At 37.8% G+C, this 26,916-nt stretch overlaps 1 protein-coding gene across 1 annotated transcript in view; it reads right to left on the bottom strand.

Annotated features, from left to right (window-relative positions):
* Oga (O-GlcNAcase) overlaps window positions 1–26,916 on the bottom strand; it is a 226,814-nt gene that overhangs the window by 33,132 nt on the left and 166,766 nt on the right. Inside the window, exons 13-14 of the mRNA XM_067154884.2 lie at window positions 24,496–24,549; window positions 14,423–14,508 (exon numbers count right to left, since the gene is read on the bottom strand). Coding sequence (XP_067010985.1) covers window positions 14,423–14,508; window positions 24,496–24,549 — 140 coding nt within the window. The remainder of the gene's footprint in view (window positions 1–14,422; window positions 14,509–24,495; window positions 24,550–26,916) is intronic.

Raw genomic sequence — 26,916 nt, 5'->3', positions numbered from 1 at the left:
TGAACATCCGCAAGCGTGGGTCAGCTGTTTCGTTCGTAAACATGGCAGGATTGAATACAGCGTGTTCTGAAACTGAGCTGAATATAGGCGAAGAAAGTAACACAGATTGGTAAGTAGGGGTGGAGGTGAAGTTTTAGTGTGTGTATAACATATCAACGAAGATAATTTTAGTAATAACAACGATATAAGTGAAAACCAATATCGAGAAATCGGACCTGATGGCGATGCCGCGGCATTTCAGGTAACACAAACATTTCGTTTCGTTACTCCGAATGATTATATGGATGATGTTGAACCACTCCATAATTCGGAAAGAGTATTAAGAGAGACAGATTGGGTTTTTTTTTTATGTATGTTAGGAGACTAACATTTCATTGACATAGCCTACTGAATATATATCAATGCAACATTCAAACAAGCACATTCCAGTAAAATAGATACAGAATGGGAAGACACTTGCCCAGAAATCTTACGTACATGAGCATCATTCCACTTCCAAAATCACGTGATTATTGATTTAGAGGGATTCAGACAACATGAGACTGTGAAAAATGCAGCCTAACTCTGTGTCGATTATCATAGGGGGGTGGAGGTTTGAAGCCATAAACTTATGACACTATGAATAGAGAAATGGATGTGATGGTATATTTCTAATATTATTGAAAATTTGAATACAATGTAATCAATAGTTTTTATTATATTTAACTTGATCTGAAACAATGGGCTCTGTTTCAGTTATTCCTAATAATAGGTTTGAAACCTGGGGATAAGCAGAGTAAAAATGTGGGCAGGAAAGGGTTAACTAATCTATCTAATGGAATGTTTGTGATGTTATTCACATTTAACAGCTTATCAAAATAATTCTTCCATTCTTCTTTGATCTCTCTGTCATCTGTAATGAGATACCCACTATCACTAGTCAGATAATTTCCCTCCTCCTATTCTTCATCATTCCACAGAACATTTTTCTGTTGCCATCTACATCTTCATTTAATTTATCACTCCATTCATTCAACCATTTTTCTCTTTCTGCTCTGACCACCTGCTTAGATTCTTTTTTCACCTACTTATAGAGTTCTTTGTTCATAACTGTTTGACTTTCGAAATATTTTCTGTAGGCATTGTTCTTTTTAAGGACCGTGTCTGTTGTTTTGTCATTCCATCATGGTGTCTCTTTCCATTTCATTTTGCCCTTTGTTCTTCCACATGTCTCCTCTGATGTCTTGACCAAGCATTCCTTAAAATTTTTCCATTCTTCTTCAACTGTTCCAGTGTCTGTTTTTGGTATTCGCTGCTGGATTTCTTTTTGTTTTTGTTTTGATTGGCCTTCTCTTTATCCTTCAATTTTCATACCTTTAATTTCTTGTCCTGGATGGTTCTTATTTCCTTCAATTTTTAAACCTGAAACAACTAACACGGAGCCTATGATCACTGTCAAGAGACACACGTGGGATCACTTTCACAACCAGCAACATTAGAGTCGAATGCGCGAACAAACGCCTATGTTACATTCCCTATATATTGAGTAAAACAGCAATAAAGATGATTGTTGATCGCGGAACATGATTACGCGAGAGAATGTAACGCAGACTTTTGTTCCGTAAATCAACAGGTTATAAGTGCACGCGCTCACTCATTCGCACATAATGTATGCATGCACAGGAGAATAGTATTGTTTTAAAGTTTTAGCCTAATTATAATGACTTGGTGTGTACATCTTTCCATTCACTGGGGTCACTTTTCCTTTTCCTGCATCTGTTTTTCGTCAACTTGTGTACACTGCTTGGGAACAACAGTATATTACGATCCCTATTATCATCTGATTGCATGACTATGGTGTTGATGAGTAACTAAATAAACTCAGTAATATAAGACTGAACAAACCAGAACAATCTCCGGACTAGAATCTGTTCATTACATTGCATTCAATTCGTGACATTGTCGAGCGCTCGTGCGGGAAACAATGTAACAGACTTTTGTTCCATTATTTTTCAAGTGCACTTCTCTTCACAATTTCTGGAATACTATAGCCATCTGTTGAGATATGCTCAAACTACCTGCAAATAAAAGATCCAGGACACATCATAGAAGATTGTCTCGTGAATATCTCAAATGCCACAAAAATGTAACAGATGTTTGTTCGCGGATATGACTAATTTCTTGAATATGTTTATCTACCATAATATAATCAAAGATGGACTCCTGTTGCCCATTTCATCCATATCTGGTGATTTTGTGACTTTTCTGTATGTGATACCAGGTATTACCAATAAGTATGTTATTTCTCAGACAGAAACCTAGAAGTCTGCTTCCCTCAGCGTTCCTTGGTCCCCATCCATGTGTGCCCATGATACTCTCATAACCTCCAGACCCTACTTGGGCATTCATGTCACCAATAACAATGGTTCCTTCACCTTTAACTTGCTCTTCCATGGATTCTTCAAATAGGTCTTTCTCTGAACTATTACAACCTACTTGCAGGGCATAGCACTGAATGATACTAATGTTCTGGGTAGGGTTTAATTTTAGATTGACTCGGATAATCCTGTCAGATTTGAAGTTTATGTCTATTACATGCTGTTTCATTGAATGGTCTATTATAACACTCACCCCATTCTTACCTGAACTTCCTCCCGACCAATACAGATGGTAACCTTCTCTGAGTTCTTTTGACCCCTGTCCCTTCCACTTGGCTTTACTCAGCCCTAGTACAATAATACTCCTCATTTTCATCAAATCAACACACTTCTATTTTCCCTGTCAAAGTAATGATATTCAGAGTTGCTACTCTGATTGTGGTCACTGTCTTGTAGATTTTAGTTCTCTTGCTGGATCTTGATGGAGCATCGAGCGTTGAGCAGCCACTAACATCAATATCAGGAGAACCTGCATCCTTATGTCCATTCTTCAACACAGTTTACTAAATTGGAAACTACTACTCTGATCATGCTAGTGACCCAATAGAACACAACATGGCATCTTGTGAAGTAAGAAGACTATAAAAATAGTTTGGATATATCATGTAGTTCAATTTTCCAACATTAAATGTGAGCTTTTCAGAGGTGGAATTGGCAGCTGCATTACTGCTAAAAAGCAGCCCATCCTCATAACATTGTACAACTGCTTTAAGGTTCTGATTGGCAAAGTATCTGCTCAGTGAGTAGAAGAGAAAGTGTGAGCTCCTAAGTTGATCACTGTGGTCACAGTGGTCAACCATCCGCTAGAGGCAGGGCAGCATCGTTGCTATATGAGGGTTGGTATCATTGCCTACGCTATAATACAAGGCCTTGAAATGCACTCGTGGAAATGGGCGGCATCTGAGTTCACCATTCAGCCACTAGGACCGTGTTCTTGCCCCACTGGGCTCGTATGGTCGTATATGTCAATAAGTAAATTATATCCTAAATAAAAAAAGAGCTGAATGTTTTTGTCAGTATTTACAGTACCTTATTAATAGAGTAGTGCTTTACTGGCTTGGATAGATCACTAAAGTTTTAAAACTTTCCTACCAAGGGGCTCTTATCAAGTTTCAAAATTCTGTCTCTTCCACTTGAATGGCACGAAGCAATGTTGTGTAATAGAGATCCCAGAAATGTTTGGAGTAGGAAAAGAGATCGTCTGTTGTCTTTACACTATCTACACTTAATTTCACTAATGAACATGTCTTTCAGAAAAAGTACACATTTTTAGTAACTGTCTTCGGGCCAAGTTCAGCACAGCAGAGGTGACAAATTCCGTCGTGCATGGCAGAAGTGCCACAAACGATGATTTTGGTTATCTGAGGGCTCCTCGACCTTGAAAATGAATAAGACACAATGTTGGATTTCGAGTTGCTGGAGAAGAGATATGTTCTAAACAGCCTTAACAGTCTACTCTTCTGCCACACTCACTAAGTACCCAGCTACCACAGCGTCAGAAATACCAAGCACTGTAGCTGTTGTTCCTGAAGCAAATTAATTATATTTATATACAAACCAACACTTTACAATAAAGTATTGTTCAAACAGATCTGATGTAACATACCTTGCAAGGGTTTTGTAATGATAGACATTATGCGCTTAGAAAGCTGCAAAATTTGCACATCCCGCGACTTTTATGCCTTCTGTCTTTTTCATCCATCTTGGAATCTCTTGATTGTAGTAAACTGGTTCATACAGTGTGTGTCTTCTCTTTATCCCTCAGCTTTGCGCCATAGGTGGCTTATCACTTATCATCGCTTATTACGTTCCTCGGTAAGACATAATGCAAATGTATATTTATGAGGTATTTTATGCAGGTCACAGTGGATTGGGTAGTCAAGACCAATGCTTGATATGTTTCCCACATGAATCTTTTCGCTTTCTCTGGATGCATTTGAATTTTCTCAATATATGGCAGCAAATCATTAATTAACCAACTTACGTGATCATCTTCAATGCTGAAAAATGCCATTTTGTTCTCATTCTTGGAATATGTCTCATGTGAGGTGTTGTAGATGTCATGCGCATCGAACCATTTCATACGATCCTTTATTCTTTTAAACTATGTCTTTAATGCTCTCAGGACAAACCACCTCCATACTTCTCAAAACAGTGATTGTTTCAGGGAAAAATACAATTTTAGCTCTTGCTACATTCATTTTCTCCAAGTTTTTCGGGCAAATTACGTTTCTGGTTAGTTTCCTTACCGGCTTCATAATAGAATATTCCTGAAGTTTAAAAAAGGCCTCTCAATTGATCGCCTGTCACGGTAGCATTGTTTACAAAAAATGTCCCGTAAGAAACGTTGGGATCGCATGATTTGTATAATGTGACTGAGATCAAAACTTGGGAACAGGGGCCTAGTTTCACCAACTGGATGTCTTATCTCATGTGTACATAATGCTTCCTCCGCACAATGTTTCAAATATCGAACGTTCACTGGAAACTTATGAAATGAAATTCCACTACCTTTAAATTCTTGTGATTGACAATAAGCAATACAGCAATAAACCATGGCTGGAACTGTGAGTGCTTAACATCAGAAGAATACACACATTCACAACCAACTCGCTTAATAAACATGTTTGAAGGCGCGAACCTGGTAGACGGGGGGCAAGAAAGCGATCCTAGTGGCCCATTATAATATAGACAATGGTTGGTATCTGTAGTTGTAATATATTTATGTTCAGTAGTTTTGTTCTGTGAAGGCAAGAACCTGAGTATCGTGCATTATGTTTAAGTGAAAGTGAAGAGCGTGTGATTTGGTGATGGTATTCATTGTGTAAACGTACTGCTGAGCTTATAAAACTTACAAACATACCGAGGAGGACAATACCTGCTTGCTTTGCTCCTGCCTGTAAGTCCGACCACAAAACTTCTAAAGGTAAACACTTCTTCAACCGCATAAAGATTAAGTAGAATGTTCAAGATGGGAAAAAGTAATTCCCAGAAATTACAAAAATCTTTCTGATAAGTACTACGTGTGCGATTCACATTTTACCGATGAATTATTTATAGTTAAATCAGACTCTCTTGTAGTACATGACGAACAGTTAGAAATTCCTAGAGATAGCTGGAAACTGAAAACTGGTGCTGTCCCTCAGATATTCTCCAATTTGCCTGAATATCTCACAAAGCAAAGAAATTAAAATCATCGTGTAGAAGACAGTCTCTGAAGAGTGACAAAAGTTGGAGAAACAAATCATACAGACCTCATCGCAAATTAAATTTCGATGTTTGTTCTGAGAGTCCTATAAGATTAAGTAGGTTCAGACAAAAAAATACACTGATTTATTACCTAGTACAATATATAGTACGCAACATATACGAGGTCACAAAATGTCATAAATGTGTCAGCATGCTTCATGGAAAGCCTGAAGAAGAAATACTCTCCTCAGCCCTCACATTTATTAGGGACTACAGCAATAAATACAGCATTGGCAGCACTTTTCTCACCCACTCTCCAACAGCCATTTTTAATAAGAGTACATTTGTGCAAATTGAAAACGTAGTGGAACAAAAACTCTCATGTACTTATTTAACTTCCTGTGTCTGGGAGACACATTAAATTCTTCCTCTATAGATCTCTGCAGCTCTTATCCCTCAGTCTGTGGCAATCATAAGATCTTCTCTTGGCATTTGAGTAGGTGTTGTGGAGTCTGGATATCTCCACAATCACATCCTGGATCTTCCGCATAACCCCATTTCACAAGATTACAACGGAACTTGGACACACTGTTCTCATCCGGTTTTATGACCTCCAGGTGATATAGGACAAATTGCTTCCGCTACTCAGTTCTTTAGGAGTAAACCCCTCTGGCAGTACTTGTTTCCAGAGTGACATACGTCGAACTTCTGATTTGGTAGAGAGGGGTACTGCTCTCTTCATAAAGCTATTTCTGGATCTTAGGTGAGATGTGGTCACCTTGTCATTATACATTGGATGTCTGGGATCTGAGTCAATCTTGTGTATCTTTCTCAGTTGCCACCTGGCGTCGAATATCTGGAGGCGCAATACTAGCGAGAGGGTAGATCTTCTGCACTGGAGTAGGTCTTAAACACCCAGTGACAATACGGGTGGACTAGTTGAAAGCTGTATCCACTAGCTTGGTGATCTGTACTCTCCTGCAGCAAAGCACAGTCCCAAAGCAGTTGAACGCAGAACATGAGGATTTGCTCCCCGTGTTGAACCAGTCAACTTCCCCAGTATACTATTCCTTGAGCTGATCTTGCATTTCAGCTCTCTACAATGTTTCTTGAAGCTCAAGGAGTGAACAAGCTTGATTCCCAAATACAGAGGCGTATCACATTCTGAAGTGTCACTCCTTTCCAGACAACATTCAGCTTTCGTCGGGCCTCTCTGTTGCGAAGATGAAATGCGCAGACTTGTGACTTTCCTGGATTAGGTTTCAGGTGATTCTGTGTGTAATAATTATCTAATCTCTCAAGAGCACGGGTCAGTATTTTTTCCTCCTCTTCAAAGATCCTACCCCGTGCAGCAATAGCAGTGTCATCAGCATAGATGAAGCGCCTTGCCTCTAGATATTCTGGCTGATCATTTGTATAGATGTTAAGTAGTAATGGTGATAACACACTGCCTGGAGGTAATCCGTTTTTCTGATTCCTCCATCGACTCTTTCTACCTTGAAGTGTGACAGAGAACCTCTCACATCAATCCTCGATATGCTGTGTTAGGTTCAAAACTTGTCTGCAACAAGATTTCCCTGGTCTAAATCCTGCTCGCTCTTGAATTAGCTGGTCATCTATAAATGATGCACATCTTTCAAGGATCATCCTTTCAAAAGCCTGGTATAGGTGGCACAGGAAAGAGACAGGCCTGAAATTCTTTGCATCTGTTGGTGCTTTGCCTGGCTTTAGCAACACAACAACATGATCTTTCCTCCACAGCTTTGGTAATTGGGAGATACTCGAGCATCTATTCATAATATTTACCAGCCATTGAATTGTCCCTGGACCAAAGTTCTTAATTTGTTCTGTCCTGATGTCATCCAGACCTGCAGCTTTATTGACCTTCAGAAGTTTGATGGTATGTTTTAATTCTGCTGATGTGAATGGATGACCGAGGAAATTATTTTCATCTGCAGTAGATTTTAGTTTCACGCGCTCAGTTTTCTCGATGGTTTTCCCATTACAGAGCAACTGGTGAGCTATTTGGTTTGGTGTAACTTTCGTGAGATCCTCTGGTGGACTCTTAGGTAGTGATGGGTCGAACTAGCTCTTTTGAGGGAGCTAGCTCATTCGCTCCCGCTCCTAACTGAGAGTCGTTCAAAAGAGTCGACTCTTGGGAGCGGGAAGGTAGGAGCGAGCCGAGGAAGTCAGAGGCCGCTCTCCGCTCCAGGTTCGTTCGTTCATTCATTCATCCGGTTTAGGGCAGACGGCTCTCTATGACTTCCGGTCGCTCTGTATGACTTCCGGGAAGGAACGATATAGCGCAAATAGTTTATATTTCCCACAACAGATGGCTAATCTATTAATTAATTAATTAATTAATTAATTTGAAATAAAACAAATGAACAACTAATATATGCACTCCTGGCAACATTGGCAATTAATCTAACGATAAAGCTTTATATACAATAACGAAGAAATATTTAACAAATATGCAGTATTAATGGATAACATCTAATATTACTTTGCCTATGTTCCTCTCTTCTTAAAATGATGCTTTTCAAGACTGAATGCACCGTGACGAGACGTATGTTCATGATATTGGCAACACTTACACGTTAATAAATAATTGTTTATAAATGTAATGGGATGTTACTATAGTATCTACTAAGTCATGAGTTATTTATTCATAAAAGCCCAAAATAGCGTGATTTTACATTTTCTAGATTAATCACGACTCCTGTTTTTATTTGAAGGAGCGAGATGGCGCAAGATAGTTCACCTTTCCCACAACAGATGGCAACACTATGCCCAGTTTGGCACGCTACTCTTGGAATAAAACAAATGTACACTGCTGGCAACATTCGCAATTAATCCAATGATGTGTTTTATACACAGTAACGAAGAAACGTATCACAAATATACAGTGTTGATTGATGACATCTAATATTACTTTGCCTAAGTTCCATTCTCCTTAAAATGGTGTCTTTCAAGATTGAATGCACCGTACGGGACGTATGTTCGAGATATTGGCAATACTTCCGTTCGACCCCCCGGAAGTCTAGATAAGCATAAGAAGAATCTCTATTCCTGTTCACGTAGTTTACATTTCACTCAAAAGATGTCATCAAAATATCCTCTTTCGTCTGGAGCTACAAAAAGTTTCTCACTTGACTCTCCGCGTTTAAACAACAGATTCTTTCATGCATTAATGCAGCGTAGGAAACATAACTGATTAAACGCGATCTTCAACGAAAATAATGGAAACTACTATCAGCACAAATGTACATATAACCAAGTATACTACAGTACGCATAGCATTTTGCCTTTCTTTTTCGCGTACAATATGGTCACACTCTCTTCTATTTTTTTTTTTCAAGAACGATTGAACCGTATGAGAAGTATATGTTCGATATATTGGCAGTCCTTACACTACCTACTTCTTCTTCTCCTTCGACCACTTTTCCTACAATTGTGGGTTCGCGGGTGTGAACTGTTCCGGAAATGTGGATTTGGTCCTGTTTTATAATAATAATGTCATTGGCTTTACGTCTACCAACTACATTTACGGTTTTCGGAGACGCCGAGGTGCCGGAATTTAGCCGCGCAGCGGTTCTTTTACGTGACAGTAAATCTACCGACACGAGGCTGACGTATTTGAGCACCTTCAAATACCACGGGACTGAGCCAGAATCAAACCTGCCAAGTTGGTGTCAGTAGGCCAGCACCTCAACCGTTTGAGTCACTCAGCCCGGCTGGATGTCCTTCCCGACACTAACCTTATGCGGAGGGATGTAATTAATATTGCGTGTTTCTATGGTGGTTGGTATTGTGGTGTGTTGTCTGAATATGAAGAGGAAAGTGTTGGGACAAACACAAATACCCAGTTCCTGAGCCAGAAGAATTAAATTCCCGACTTGACAGAGGGTCGAATCCGGGACCCTCTGCAGCGAAGGCCTCAATGCTGACTATCCAGCTAAGGAGTCGGACTCCTTACACGTTAATAAATAATTATTTGAAAATGTACTGCGGTATACACTTTGGTATGAGTTATTTAGCCTATATTTTAAAGCCAAAACTAGTGTTATTTTCTATTTGCCTTAATTCGATTTAAAACTACGGTATATTTTATTTTATCCACTGTACCATAAAACCAAAAGATTTTGGAAATATGTTAATTCATAACTACGACCGCATTAAAGAAACAGGTGAGGATTTGTCAGAGTATTTCTTAATTATTTCAGACAATAAAACTACGCTGTTTCTAGTATTTTCAGTATTCTGGATAGCGACTATTCGTGCTTAGTTGAGGTTAGTTAACCCGAACTTCGTGTTGTTTATTTGCTCCTAACCTACTGGTTCTATACTAGGCCCTACATCCTTCATAGATTATGAGTGCATACAGGAAGTGAACAGGTAAGTATTGCTCAATAACATGTTTATTTCATTTCATTTCATTGTTTCGTTAGGTTGCAAGTTGCCAGAACTATGGCACAAAAACGTACCTAGCAGACAGACCTCAACCACTGCACTCAGAGCACTGAGTACTGACTCTGACTGAATGTGGGAAGAGGCTAGACTGTACCTGTAGACTGGGCAGCCTATAAAAAGGAAAGCGGCTTCTGTATGTCACGTGATTATCTGAAGCATGGTATTGGCTAGAAATGAACGAGAGTTGATGTGACGAGCTAGCTCTTTCTTGGAGTCGCAGTTGATAAAAGAGTCGGCTCGTGCTAGCTCTCAGGAAGCAAGGAGGGAGCTAGCTCATACAAGAGTCGACTCGTAATTGAACGACTAGCTCTCAAGGAGCAAGGAGGGAGCTAGCTCTTACAAGAGTCGACTCCCAATGAGGGAGCTAGCTCTGAGCTAGCTCTCTCCAATGAGTCGTTCAAAAGAGTCAGTTCGTTCATGAACGACCCATCACTACTCTTAGGATCGTTGCTCAAGTTCTTGATCAGCTTCCATACTCTTCTTCTGTTCTGGGCCATGTCAAGGTCTGCAAGTAGGTTCATCCATCTTTCCTTACTTCCGTTCGCGATGTTCTTCAAGAGTTCTTCACGTGTCTGAATGGTGTCGTCTGCAAAAGGATCCTTCTCGTACTACTACTACTGGTAGTCTTTTGACAGACCCTTGGAATCAGCACTGAGACCAGTAATGAACTGGGTATGACAACCTCGGGGAATCTGTTTACGGGAGATCTTCTTGACAAGTTCCACAAAGTCTTCATAATGATTTGGCTCTGGTTGTAAATTGGTCAACGCCTCATCCAGCTCGGTGGAAAAGGTCTCCCAGTTTGCCTTTTTAAAATTGAAATGAAGTTTGAAAGGAACTTCCTCATTGTTGACCACTCCTACAATTGAACAAGTGATTAGGCTACGCAGAGTCCTAGGGATGGACTCCTCTACCATTTTGGTAACATGTTTAGTTACAGGATTGTAACCTCTGCACCATCTGCCGCTGTTGAAAGATGGTCTTAGTTTGGGAATGTGAAGACATTCCTTCCTTTTCTTCCCATTGTTCAAGTTCCTCCACATTCTTGTCTGTGCTGTTATATCCCCAGCTGATGCTCTTACAACTGAAATCACCAAGACAATTTTGTTATTCTGCTTATCAAAGTTACTTGGCTTTTCAAAGACAAAATTTTCACTCGGTGGTTTATAAATAGATGTTACAGAATATGATTACAATTCTACAGTCAAGATTTCTATATTGTTTCTGAACATCATTTGAGATGACTTGACACTAATCTCTGGTCTGACAAATACAGCACTACCATACTGTTCATGGAGGCATTCAAGAATCAGTCGCATTCCTTCTATTTTAGGACAGTTGTTGTTGAACCCTCTGTGAGTTTCTTGCACCACTAGTATGTGAATCTTCTTACATTTGCACATGTCAGAGAGTAAGATCACTTTATCTCTCATGTGGACATGGTCTATGGGACAATATATTTTACGAATGTTTGGTCAATTTACACAGTATCAATATGAATTTGAAAAAAATTGGGTGCTGTGATGACCATGTTATGGACATTATCTCTAAACTTGTTTTACATCATATGAAGCGTCAATTTTATTTTGTAACAAGACAAACGAAATCTTCCAAGACAAAGTTTACCCAGAAACTATCGGAACTATCTGGCAACTGGCTTCTGGAATGGTAAGCAAACACACAATATTTTGCATGCAATAATAACTGTTTTTTATTCGTATGCTGACTTGTAAGCTCAAGCTCTTTTAGTGGAGGAAGAGCTGCCTAGCAGAGGAACCACTGAACTTTCTCTTCCTCTCGCTATGATAACTGTAAAGATGGGACCTAAAGACACAAATACACTGTACTTGTTACCTGTCTTGTTAAATATTTTTCTACAAACAGGCTATTATAGTAACGTATAAGGGAACTACTACTACTTCATTTCCTGTTCCCATTCTTCTGGGTCAGGCTGTGAATCATAGACCTCCACACTTGCCTATCTCTCCACCACTTCCTTCCTTCCTCCAATATTTCTTCTACTTTTACTCCTCTCCTCTCTATACTCTCCTTCACTGTATCCATCCACTTCTTTCTGGGCCTCCTCCAATGTCTTCCTCCTCTTATTTCCTCTATAAATACTTGCTTTGAAACTATCTTTTTCGATTCTCATCACCATTTCAGCTTACAGGTCTCTTGATTGCAATTTAGAGAATGAAACTCTCTGATTTCCAATCTTATCCCTTCATGTCTTCCCAATTATTCCTCTAAGGAATTTCATCTCAGCTACTTGGATTCTACTTTCAAGATGTTTTGTTGTCCACCTGTTTGCTGCACATGTCAAAATTGGTGTGTAATACAGGGAGTACAGAATTTTCTTGTATTTCTGTGGGAAAATATCAGAAGATAATATTATTCACTATAGTTAGCATCTGTTGGCTAAATAGTTTCCTTTTCTATGCTATTTGAATTAGGGATGTTTAAATGCTTTCCCTTCATCCATCAGTCAAATATCACAGAAAATTAGCTTCGCAGACAATAAACCACGAATAACCTCTTACCCAGCATCCTGCTCAGAAACTTCCAGGTACATGCTCCAAATTTTTAGCATTCTTCTAAGATCTCAATCTTATAGTGGGATCAAGTAAATTTCAAAATTATTTTATAACATCATAGAGAGCTAAATGGGTGGTCAATGTCCCCAAACAATTCTGTAAGTGCACTGTTTTTCTTACTATGATTGGAAGTTGGATAAATATAAAGAAGGTTTTACGTTGACTGATGTCATGATTATAGCCACAGGACTTCCAGTTTTATGTGAAGTCCATACCACAGGGATGGGACATTTTAAAATCCTCTTGGTGTGAGGACAATGGCTATCACAGTCCTTATACAAATATTCAGTGCAAATGTATAACAAAACGAACACCTGAAAAATATTCCAAAGTGCCATTTTAAGACTGCATGTAAACGAATTCCATTAAATTTCGAATATGTACTGGCAAAAGATTCATAACTAACTATAGGGTCGATGCATAAGTTTGTGTGGTATTCTTTTGGGTTAGCAACAATGCGGTGTGAAGGGATTGATTATCATTATTCTGTTCTTTTAACTGAGTTTGGAGTTTGTGTGTTGTGTAACACAGGTTTTCTTCATTAAGAACGTATTATTTGTGTACATTTCAAACGAATATGGAATGTCAAGTTGAGAAAAGTGAGCATTTCCGACACATTTTACTCTTTGAGTTAAACTGAGGATCCAGTGCAGCAGGAGCTGCGAGAACAATTTGTGAAGTGTAAGGGAATGAAGCAATTGCTGAAAGAACACCACAGAAATGGCTTTTCCGCTTTCGAGCAGGACGGTTTGACTTGTCTGATGATCCATGTTCTGGACGACTTTCAGATTTTGACTAAAATCGCTTGAATGAGTTGCTTCATGGGAATCCTCGTCAAACAATGTGGGAAATGGCGCAAGTTTTTAAATGTGATCAGTCAACTATTGTACGCCATTTGCATTCGATGGCTAAGGTACAGAAACTGGGTATGTGGGTACCACATGTGCTAAAAATCAATGAGTAAACATCTGTTCGTCATTGCTTGCCCAGCACCGGTTGGCTTGTGATGGGCACGAAGCATTCTTTTCAAACATTGTCACCGGTGACAAGAAATGGTGCCTGTATGTCAACATGAAGAAGAGGAAAGATTGGCTTAGCCCATCAAAGAAAGCAACTTCCCGTGCTAAGGATAGTGACCATTCACAGAAAATCATGTGTGTTTGGTGGAATAAAGATGGCATTCCTCACCATGAACTTCTTCCGAAAAATATAATGACCCCCTCTGCTGTGTATAGTGACCAGTTAAGACGACTTGCCGTTGCTGTTGACAACAAAAGACAAAGACAACAACCAGTCTTATTGCTCCATGATAATGCTCGTCCACATACAGCGTAATTGACCAAAGGTGGGATTGCTGAACTTGGCTGGGAACCTCTTCCTCATCCTCCGCATCCCTGACCTTGTCCCCTTAGATTTCCATCTTTTCTGCTCTCTTTATAACAACATTCAGGGGCAAGTGTTTCCTGACGAAGCTTCTCTAGACCAATGGCTAACAGATTTCTTCCAGTCAAAACCAAAACAGTTCTACAGGCGAGGCATTCAACTGCTACCTGAACGTTGGCAGAAGGTCATAGTGGAGGTGAATACATCACATCAATGAGTGATCGTGAGTTACAGTGCTTGACAGCGACAGTAAAATAAAATATAAGAACCGCACGAACTTATGCATCGGCCCAATACATCTAAACAAAGGATAACAACCCTAACATACAATTCTGATTTTAAAGGTACAGTTCCAAATGTACACACCTGTAAATCAGCAGTAAGACCCCCTCGGAACACCCATGGTTCTTGCTCACCACTCATGAATGTTTCTTTCCACCCTTTAGAAAACCCTGTTTGATGAATGGGTTAGGACAGAATGCAAACAAAGAAAACACAAAATCACAAATGAATTAAGACACTACTAGGAAATACAAGAAAAATTACAATCTATGAGAACAGTTTTAAGCTAAACAAAATTAAACCTGCATCATCTGTTGGTACTGGTACATTTTTTCTCTAAACAATTAAAAACTATAGATCAAGTCACGGAAATTCTGAAGTAATTTAACAGGTCATTTTCATTATAAAAATTATCAACAGAGCTGTTTATTTCCCATGTGGTGTAAGTCCATATTTGCAGTTCTGAGAAATTTAAAGGTTTAAGTTCGAACACGCAGTAAATTTTTGGAAGAATGTAGACAAGCCTATATAATGCTTTTGGGAAAAAATTAGTCAAATTTTCATGACCAATGACAAAAAGAATTTATTTACAAAGTATTGCTTTATAACATGGTAAACGATACAAAAGCAAACCAATATTGCTAAAACAAAATTTTGAAACGAATATTTTGCTACTTTTCTACTCCAAATCAGTGATTACATATTTTTAGAATCGTATTTAAATAGTTCTCCCGTTTTTAATAAATTTTAATCTGAAAAAAAATTTCAACATAGTTACAAGAATTATCAATCATCAATAAATCAAATTGGAATTATTTTCATCGAAAAAGAGAACGCAGATGTTAGGTCATTTTAAAAACACAAAAAGTCTTCCATATTCCAAAATAGCAAACAGAATAAAAATAAACTAAAATTTAAAGTATGAAAAATTTAACTGAACAATATTATGTGCATTGATATTATTAGTAATGATATTAAGCCTTTTAAAAACACTTCCTTGTGTATAGAAGGCCAGGTTTTTCTACATTTTTGTAGTAATTTTCCACTTTTGTCAGTATAAGAAGTAAAAACATTGATTTGTGGCGTTATTCGCAAATAGACAGTCGACGTGGGAAGTAAACGGCTCAAGTGAAAACTAATTTTAAACATGCTCCCCAAATTCTACGAGATTAAAAAAAGTCTCAAAATATGACAGAAACATTCAATGATAAGGAAGTATAAATAGAAAAATATGTATAAATTATAATTTAGAACAGAGGGGTGGCGAGAGTAACCACAATTCGTAAGCTAATTTAATCGCACTCCCTGACATGAAAATGTAAAACGTAATTATACAAGAGTAAATTTACTGAAGAACTACCATTAATCTTGGAAATTACGGGAAGAGTTGTGTGAAAAGGATGTCCACATTCAGTGCAACATCGGCAACAACTGTCCGTTTGCACAATCACCAGAACTTGAACTTTTAGTTATTTTAAGCTGCTCCCATTCATGATCAAGGCCCACTGAAAACCAAACAATCCTGAAATAATACGGACCTCTGGTAAATAAGATGTAGACATCAAAACCGACATCTAGTGATAGAAACATCACCATGAAATTTAATGGAGGAAAACAGTCTATACTGCCTATCCAGGGAAATATGTTGTAGCTGCAGAAACGGGAGACTGGCAATAAGTTTTACAAAACTTACATTGAATTCTAGGATCAAAACACATGTAAGTGTCGATATTGCTACACTGTCCACATTTATAATATTTCATCATTCTAATACAGACCAATGTACTTTTGCATTAAACAAAACATATTCTTTATGAAACAGCTCTCAATGGATAATGGAATGAACAAACACTGACATTTTTCTGTATATTCTATTCTTTCTATATGTGACCGAATTACAGTAAAAGAATAAAATGTTGGAGAGAAATCACTAAATTCTTGGATGATTACAAATATCTATCTCAATAGTTGCTGAATTTACCAATACCACCTTTAGATGCAGATTCTGTAGTCTTACATGATGTAGGGCATACTCATATACTGCACATTGTTCACTGACAGAAAAGTTAAAACTAAGCCAGCACAAAAGAAATATGAGCAAGCCTACTTCCAATAAAATGCCAAGAATAACTATGGGGAATGGTGAAAAAAGTTGCTTGTTACAAGATTCGCATACTCCTACTTAGTCACAAGTTTCAGGTGCAGCCTGAATCCTTCCTTTCATTTTACTTTCTTAATGCATAATATGAGGCCTATATACTGAAATTTTCAAATCCAGTCAATTTGTTTATTACCAAATGTTATATAGGGACTCGTACAACACTTTCCCAGGTTCCGTTCTTTCAGATGTTCTTTCTTCAAACTTCAGTTTGAAACTAAAATTATTCCTCCCAACCATACTTGTTTACAATGGTCTCACAACCATTCCATATGTTTGGACAGTGTAAGTAAATAAAATATGATGATGATGATAATAATAATAATAATAATAATAATAATAATAATAATAATAATAATATTACTGGTTTTATGTCCAGCCAACTACATTTGCGATTTTCAAAGATGCCGAGGGGCCAGAATTTTGTCCCACAAGAGTTCTTTTATATATCGATAAATATTCAGACACAAGGCTGGCGTAACTGAGCACCTTCCAGTGGACTGAACCAGGGTTGAAACTGCCAACTTGGGAGTCAAAAGTCTGGCTATGAAGAAGAAAATAATGTTCAAAATTCTCATATTTAATTTAGTGAAACCCGCACACTAACATCAAAGGATTGTAGTAGGATTCAAGCCTGTGAAATTAAATTACTTAGAACTGCCCTCCAAAACCACGACTTGATCACGTGAAAAATGATGAGATCCGATCTAACCTAGGTCTAAATGAATCGTTGGAGGAAAGACTTAGGTCCTCTAACTTGCAGGGTTTGGGCATGTTAAACGAATGAATATACAAGGTTAACATGTTCTTATTTGGAAAAGAGAATATCAGGTAGAAGACCAGCTGGAAGACCAAGAAAAAGATGGATGGACCAACTGAGAGAAGACATGGAGAGAAGAGGATGGAATTGGGAATGTCATGGACAATAAAATCTTTTTGCTAGTTGCTTTACGTCGCACCGACACAGATAGGTTTTATGGCGACAATTGGACAGGGAAGGGCTAGGAGTGGGAAGGAAGCGGCCGTGGCCTTAATTAAGGTACAGCCCCAGCATTTGCCTGGTGTGAAAATGGGAAACTACGGAAAACCATTTTCAGGGCTGCCGACAGTGGGGTTCGAACCTATTATCTCCCGAATACTGGATACTGGCTGCACTTAAGCGACTGCAGCTATTGAGCTCGGTGAAAAATCTTTTTGAATAGAAAACTTTGGAAGATGCTCATTTTCAAACACCCTACCCGGCTCGCTGGAAGGGCAAACCGATGATGATGATGCTAATTTAGACACAATACCTACAGTTTCCCATTTAATTGTCACATTAGTTGAGATATTTATTATTTGAGTAAAATTAGATAATTCCATGCTCTTCACATAAACAAAGGAAAAAGACCACGTCACTAATCAGGAGATAATCCGCCGTGCGAGGAAATCATGTGAAGTCTTAACCCTCATAAAATGTAAGAAAGCAGCCTATTTCGGTCACATCTTCTGAAATGACAAATATGGAAATACAGTCTGGTAAAACAGACTACAGAGGTCAAGACAGAAGGCAAGTCCATGTAGGTGGAGATCATCCTGAATGCAGAACCTTCGACAGCCCACAATATTTTACAAGTAACTATTCTCATTTTGGTTCCGTATTGAAGATGACGTATATCACAAATATTATAATAATATTTATGATATAACCCACAATATGTCAGCTATGATATGGGAAATTAAAATAGGAAAAATTACTCTACTCGCAGATGGTCGCCAACCTCCTGTGAGGAGGCGGCAGCAGAGAACGACATCCTAATCCTGGAATCATCTCACAACAAATGTCACCAGTTGTTCAGGGCAAAGTCTTGATTGAAAAAGGCACAGATTAGGCAAGAGGAATGAAATACTATTTTTCTACCTTCTTCTTCTTGTAGTGCCTTCTCTGTTACTTAAGGCTGGCTACAATCACAGTGAAGTCTGTACGATGTTTGGTTGTCCTCATCAGTCTACTAGAATCTAGTCCTGTCCAATCTCATAAGGTCCTCAGCCAAGAGTGTTTCCTTTGATTGCAACCTCAACATCCATCAATTTTACCCTGCATGATCAATTTCCTTTCTTAATTGTACACATCAACATTCGTTCCCTCCTCACGCATTTGAGTACGGCAGCATTGGAGACAGGGTCAGTCCACGAGATCCTAACATCCTTCGGAACATCCACATCTCAAAGGCATTTATTCTCTTAATGGAGATACATTTCATTTTTCTACGAACAAATTATTTCCTATTTATGTCGGTAACAATGATTGACATCAATATTGCAAATCAAGGTCCAAACCTGAAAAATTGAAAGGGTGGTAAGATATTTCATTTGTATTCAATTAATCTCTAAGTACAAGCTCAATTCATACGATATCAGTAGACCATGAGCAACAGAACTTGCCTGACTAGAAGTTTGAGATTTTCTTTAAGTGTTTCTTTTATTTAAGATTATTTATGATCTGGACAATACTCTAGTATCATGTTTGACAACGCATTAGTTATGAATTTCCAACCCATAATTAAGGGAAAGTAATGCCTGAAAATACCTACTGAACTGTCATCAGCCTGAGGTGGGATCAAATTATTAAATTTGAGTACCGAATGTACATAATTAACCAACTGTCCAACTCAGTCTATTGAATATAACTTTAAAAGTCAAGATAGAAAGTCAATTTTTTAAATTAAAAAATCATAAATTAAGAGAATTTGAAATACACAGTTTATAGGCCTCATAATTATGTCATTCTACATTATTTCTTCACCAGCATGTAAAAAACAACTTCCATCAATGAAATTTCCCCCAAATCATTCATACTCTCATACATTACCACATGCATACTCTTTAAAAAAAAAAAAAAAACAGAGAGAAAGGGAGTGAAAAGGGAGTCGCCTTCGCGTCAAGCCACATGTAAATCGCAAAAGCGCAAATAAGGATATTGATTTAAAACACCACACACAATCTGATGTGTTGCCAAACATGTTAAATGAATATTTAATCAATGGTCATCACAGACTCTCTTGATTGTCTATACCATACCACATCTCAAGAAACCTAACTTACAAAGAAAAGTACAAGTCTGTAAAGCCTATCGCAGTACGAGCTGGTGTACACATTTATCACAAAACTTGTAACTTGAAATCTGAACTTGGAAATTTTATTTTCTAATTCATTATCAAACAAATTTGTAGAGAAACTCTTGCCTTACACTTCTTAACAAACTAGTTAATAATACAAATATGTAAATGGCAGGTATTACAATATTAATCACCATAAATTAGAGGAGAATTTATCAACCTCATTACCACTAGTACTGAATGGTTTAGGTAAACGAAGATAATACACACTTCATAAATGAGTACATCTGAATGAGAATGGTTAAATTGCAATCCAGACTTAAAAAGCCCGAGCATCAATTTCAAAGTACTCCATTTACATAACCCATCTAGGTGATCACAGCAATATCCACAGCTAACTGATTCTGAATTACGTGCCGAAAACTACACACTTTCCCCTCCTCCTCATCATCTCCCCATATCAAGCTCCTGCCGGGTTGGTATATTTATGGCACTTCAACTTTCCCTCTCCTTCCACCATTTTGCCCCAGTCCAGACTTCTCCTCCTCGCACTCCTCGTTACTGAATTGATCCACCTTGTTCTAGGTATCTCACTCGCTCTCTTTCCTTCTAAATTTATCTCCGTGATCTGCTTTGGTATTACTGTATTCACTCCTCCACCCTCTTTATATGTCCAAACCATCTTAGTTTATTCACTCATTTAGGTTTTTATTCTGACTTCCTCTCTAATATCTTTGTTTCCCATTCCATCTTTCCTATCATACTTCTTAAGTATTTCATTTCAGTGGCTTGAATTCTATTCTTTTTCATACTTGTCATTGTCCAGGTCTCAGCTGCATAAGCTTTGTGATAAGTGTAGAGAAAAATAATTATTTGCTTTCTCAAATCAGGAACACAGACCGGACTATCAGCTTTAATATGCCACAAAGTCAGTCAATATGAGAGGTAAAACAAGAGTTGTACAAACGAATCAAAGCGAGAATAGCATGGTAATGCTTGCAGTTACAGTACGGCAGAAAACTTCTGCCATATGAAGTTCCAAAAACGAAAAATCATGACAAAAGATAAATTTACACAAGGGATCAACATTAGTGGGCAAGAACAACGGTGAGGGACATTGGATACAACCGGTTTGGAAGACTCGACCTGGATACCTATCTTCTCTCGTTGGACAGCTTTCGTGGCCACTTGACAGATGATACCAGAAGTTCCTGGAAACTATGAAAATTGATTTGGCTGATATTCGTGGTGGAGTGACCCTTATACTTCAACCCCTAGAGATATCAGCAAATAAGCTTTTGAAGGACTATGTACGTCTATCAGGGCTGGATGGCAGAAAGTGTGCACGACCTTACTCTAACAGGTAAGACACAGAAACCATACGTGGAACTTCTTTGTCAGTGGATACTGTGCACCTGGGATATGATTACAGTAAAAGCCTTGAGACATTTCTGAAGGGACAAGGAAAGAGAATATGTAAGGTGAGAAAATATACTATTGAATACAAAAACTATCCAGCAAGGATATGGAAACACTTTATAACTTTTTACTGATAAGAGTGCATTTTATGTCTTGTATGTGTGGGTATAGTGAAAGTTATATCTACCATTTCTAAAGATGAGAGAAGAGTATTTAAAAAAAGTGTGAAAAACACCAGGCAACAAATATGAGAACAGTTGCAATGGGCCCATAACAGTATCAACATATGATTGCAGATTACTCTCTTTCTAAAATAAATGTCTGTTGAAGCCTTATATTTTGGACCAGTGGGTTATTAAACATTGTGTTCTCGTCACACACATTATTCTACCTTGAATTAACTTGGAGGTTACACTCGACTGTGTAAGAGAATAACTTTGGCCACCATTTTGAATGTTGCAAAACTTCGACCAACTTGAGTCGAAACTCAACAGGTGCGAGTTTCAACATTGGCACTACCTCTACTCGTTTAAGGATGCAGGTGCTAGTCCAAGTAAGCAATTTCACGACCTTTTCCTAAACCAAATATCGCAAGATAAATATGCACCACCCTAGTCAACTTCACATGATTATGTTCCTAATCTGTAGGCAGGCTATCATGTGACAAATATTTGCTACCACTCACTGTACTAGCTGTACAATATTTTGAATTGCTAGACTTTTAGAAGGTTTATTTGTGTGTGTATATATATATATATATATATATATATGTAATTTACTCAATGTCCTTGTTTGCTTAACCTTAATTTGACGACGGCATAAAAAATGCCAAAACCGGTACATAAAAATTAATAATAAAATGTGACATTTTAATTTATATCACATTTGAAGTTGTACTGAACAGGTGGAAAATCCTATACCTTTATCTTTGAATGTCTACCTCCTATGGCGAGGGCTCTTATCTGTGTTCAAAATCAGGTTCCTTTCACAGGGAATGACAAAGAACATTTTAAGGGAGTTCCTACTAAGCAGTAATAGCGAAAATTCATAATGCAATAAGCGAGGCAATTTTATATAGATTAATTATTATTAGAATCCGAACTTAGAATTTATGATGTGCGAAGCGAGAAAACGTGTTAATGAGGAATGCACCAATGAGATTTCACTGTCATTAAAAATGAAAACCTTGAACAAGTTAGATGGGAGTGGAGATGATTTGCTCTTGAAAGATGCAAGTGGTGATGCCAGAAGCAGTTCCTTCCGCAGGAGCGACAATGAATAGTATAAAAATATAACAATTTTCTTCTTTTTGCTAGTACATTAAACATACGATGGCATAAGTACCTTAGCAAACTCACATATATTTTGCTTCATGTGTTTTTATCAGCTCGTAACAGAAATAATATATTTTTGGCATCCCACGCCACTTCAAACCTGTGTTCAACTTGCAAGATGTATGCTTATGCTCTAGGACGTTCAGAAGTAAACTGGCACAATAATTTTACATGTGACCAATTTACACAGCCAGATTTTTAGTCTTAAAATTGTGTTTATTATGCAGGTAAATATAATTATTTCATCCAGGGTCTTCTCCCATAAAAGAATTTCGTTAAATCACCAGCTTATCTAATTTGGAGTGTCATGAACTGGAGAGCCAGAATTCTGCATGTCGAGGCACAGCCTTTAACAGTTTTCCGTAACTTTTTCTTTTTTCCCCTTCACTATCAATCCAACAGAATGGTATAACAGAATGGTGTAATGGTCTTGATGCAACCTCTATATTGCTAGCTCTAACAACAATACAGTAATGGCTTACAAATTAAAATTCCTTGCTGTGTTCTGATACCAGTCACTGAACAGCTTATGTATGAGCTGCTCATACTTGCCTGTCCGGATACCTGCATGTCAAAATCAGTCCCTTTGAGTTCAAATATTTTGAAGGTACTGATCCAAACTTGCATAATAAGGCTTGAAGATGACAATAATTCTTTAACATCAACAAAGATTGAAGGGCCAATTCATCCTTAAATAAAATCAATAAAACTATGTCAAGACATCAACAAATGTTGGCAACAAAATCAGCAAATGTGGTGTTCCTTGCTAAAATGAAAATATCCTTTTAACAGAAGCACTACGCGCAGCGCTGTTTTAAGGGACATCAGAATAGGACTTCGCAATGCACATGAAAGATGGAGGTATGTTCGCAGAAAGGCGCAGCGCAATTGCAGAGGATCTACGAATACAGGGAAGGCGCAGCGCATACATTTATCAATCTAAAAGACCCTCTTCCTTTGGGTAACCAACTGTAACAGTGGCACCGTCTGGAAGAAGAACTGAAACAAGAATTATATTGTAAATCTGAAAGAAAATTATGACAAAACTGGCCAGTTACAAAATGAAAAGAAGTTGCCATTCATGACTGACTGATGAGCAAATCATTAGCCCAATGTCATTCATAAATAATAATTCACTAATAATTGTGAAAAGCTTAAAACAACTTTCTCACTAGTCAGCTGTCAGAAAGTTGTGACAAAATTACTTTCTTACTTCCCAAAAATGATTGAAATAGATCATGTATAAATGATAACTTTTTAGCATATGTAAATAGCCAGCTTATTATCAGTCATCAATACAAAATCTATGATCCAAGATTCCTAGAAAAGAAAAAAGATTTCCTGGGCTGGGTTGATATCATCCGACGACGTCCATCATGGCAGAAGTAAGGCTGTGAGGAGCGCGGTGAACGCAGCAGCGCACATGTGGCTTACCCTAACTATGGGGAGGGAAGGATATGCTGTTGCACATTGGGAGAACTTTTAAATCAGATAATAAATTAAATGACAGGGCATTCACCGTATTAACCAAGATGATCGGTTCCTCTTCACATTAAGTAAATTCATATACTGTGCATTAATAGTTGTTCACACTGAATGCAGATATTGAGACTAAAATGCAGAAATAAAAATTTTGCTACCTCCATTTAATGTGCCTACAATTTTAAGGTTAGAAAACTTTCAGAAATTCTATGAAAGGATATGAAATTTGCAACTAAATTAGCAGTCTGGAAAGTTGCAAAAAGAATTAATCCAAAATTCACTGAATGTATATCTATAATAAAACCCCACAATATCACGATTCTTACAAGATTCACAGAAAATATTCCTGAAAACATTTTAGTTCCCATATATGTGCAGGACTTTAAGAATATTACCAAATTTTGTAATACTTATTAGTTAATGGAAAATCTATCCCCACTAGAGGTGTCTGTGCCATTATAAGTAAACTATAAAACAAAAGCAGTATAGAAAGAACAGAAATCTGAGAAACTGGGAAGTTTATGAGAACTGCCTATCAGATTTCTTTTAAAAAAAATGAAAAAGAAATAGCTTCCTTAAAAAGAAAATCTTCCAATGTGCAACAACATCACATGTGTACATGGCCAAGATATCCTGTACTTGCTGGAGAAGGAAATACCCCCGTACATGTGTAGCTGCCGACAGTAAAGCTCGCCATCATCTGCGGGAAGCGACCGCTGGCTGCAGGGGAGAGACAATAAGAGGACCACACATTAGTTAACAATAACCAACATTTGTTTTGTTTCTTTCATACTGTCAAAGGTGAGACATAAAGGGAGGATATGGTTCATAGTTATACCTACACCCGTATTTCATCTTTCAACAAATAATGTCATCAAAATATATCAAAAGAAGAGAACCACAAGCAGCTCATTCTTTATATCTCACCAGGATTATTACATTCGAAGCAGGATAGAAGTCTATCAGATCTTCTCAAGAGATTGGTATCTACAGAATAAAAATATTTTTTAATGTATACAGATGCTGAAGAAAAAAATACCATCCAACACACATTGAAATTCTGGTCACACTGCCACAATTTGTAGTTTCACCAGTCTACAAAATATTAATAAGATTAGCCCGAATGTTTGCACCTTACAGCTGCTACAACTACAGTACTGCTGATTATGACCGGAAGTTAATTCCATTTAAAACATAAAATAATCTGATTTCAGTGTTACAGCCGAATTAAATGCTACAAAAGGCAATTTTGCCAATTTTATTTATTTATAAAACTTCCCTCAGTTGAAGGTTGCCACAATGGACAAAGCATAATGAAACGAATGAAATTATAATTTTGGTTTACATTATTTTTGTTGAATATATTATTCTCATAATGTCTTCAAACTATAAGAGTTATAACACGTGGCAACGATTTCTCGGTAATGAAATGGAACCTCGTAAAGCTAACAAAGACATAGTTTGTAGTTCCGAAACTTCTAAATTAAACTGTTTTACTTCAAAATAACAAACCGTTATTATCAAGTTCTGCAACACTTTGTTAATAACCAGATTTACTTTAGCCTTTACGAATTGCCTACAACTATTAGCAGCAATTACTGTTAAACTGAAAAGCCTGTATGTATATTTAGTCATCAGCCTGAAGGCTGGTTGGATCCTCAACAGCTCTGCCATCAGCTGTCATAGATGGCCTAGGCATCACTGAAGAGGTGTGCTATAGAGCATCCAGAGTTAAGAAAAGACTACAGGCCTTATGGGCCTGCTGCCTTCCACTGTTGCCATACTCGCTCACTCACCGCGGCTCAAACACTGCTTGTGAAATACAGTGATGACATAAAATTATACAACGCTTGGTACAGCTGTTGCAAGACTAATAATAATATAAATGCCAGATTATCTCCAGTCATTAATGAAATTTCGTTTTGCCATAACGTTTCTAAGGATAATAGCCCACTGACTGACTGTATCATTCGAAATAGAGTAAGAGTTTGAACATGCAGGGATGCGAACTAAATAATAATAATAATATGCATGTCCAGAAACCGAAATGATTGTCTTGTCTCATATCTGAGAAAGTTTCATGATCGTTGTTGCTTTAAGGGAGCGCAGTGCTGAGTCTATTAGCCCCCAGAAACATTTCATTATTAAGGCAAATACTGTGTGGTTACAACACAGGAAGCTGACGGCAAGATATCTCTGTCTCAGTGATGTATCCTTCAGCTCATTTCAGATAAATTTACTCGTAAGTGACAACAGATGCAAGGGCTTCATGTTTATCACAAAATACGATAACTTAAATATTCTTCCGCAACATAAAATACAGAATGCTGAATGACCTATTCGTATGATTTCTTAAAATCAGGTAGTTCGGGGTTGCTGTTTACGGAAGTGAGGATTGTGTTCAGAGTTGGCGGTTCATGAACAGTGAGCCGTATTCCACTTCTGACAAAATCATGGTATTTAATGAGTCTGGAATTACTGCGAATTAACTTTTTCCTTTCCCGCTTCTTGCTGGGACTCTGAATTGGCCCTTCGTTGGCTTCCTTCCTTATTTTGAAGACGGAAGTCTTCGAAATTCCTAAAAACTTTGCGGCTTTATCTACTACTCAGTTTACACTTCGTCCTGGATGTTTTGTTTCAAACATGAAAATGAATTAAGCACCATTTGCCGTTCCTTTCTCCTGACAACTTTATTACTTATCCTTTTCTCATGTTCAGCTATAATTTAAATGTATTACTCACTGACTGATTATATAAAAAATACTAAACAGACAAAAACAATACACGATACACACAACCAAAAGCAATGCAATACACGAAAAATGAAACAATATACTGTATTTATAAAAAAACACTATGCGCCCCAGGAAGACGATCACTTCACTCTGCCAAATATCTCCCAATCATTGTAATGAGTGACACACACAAAAAGGGAAACATGCCGCACTGACCTCACCAATGATGATTCACAGTGGTTAAGCTGAGTTATTACACAAGTTGTCTACTGTACACACTTCCGCACTACATGCTGAAATGTGGCGCGCAATGCGACAAGCATGGCCGGCTGTTCCGTGTACTGAACCGCAT

The sequence above is a fragment of the Anabrus simplex genome, chromosome 10 (genome assembly GCF_040414725.1).
Source record: "Anabrus simplex isolate iqAnaSimp1 chromosome 10, ASM4041472v1, whole genome shotgun sequence".
NCBI lineage: Eukaryota > Metazoa > Arthropoda > Insecta > Orthoptera > Tettigoniidae > Anabrus > Anabrus simplex.
Note: the sequence above shows the minus strand (reverse complement) of the source record. Positions and strands in the feature narration are given on the sequence as shown.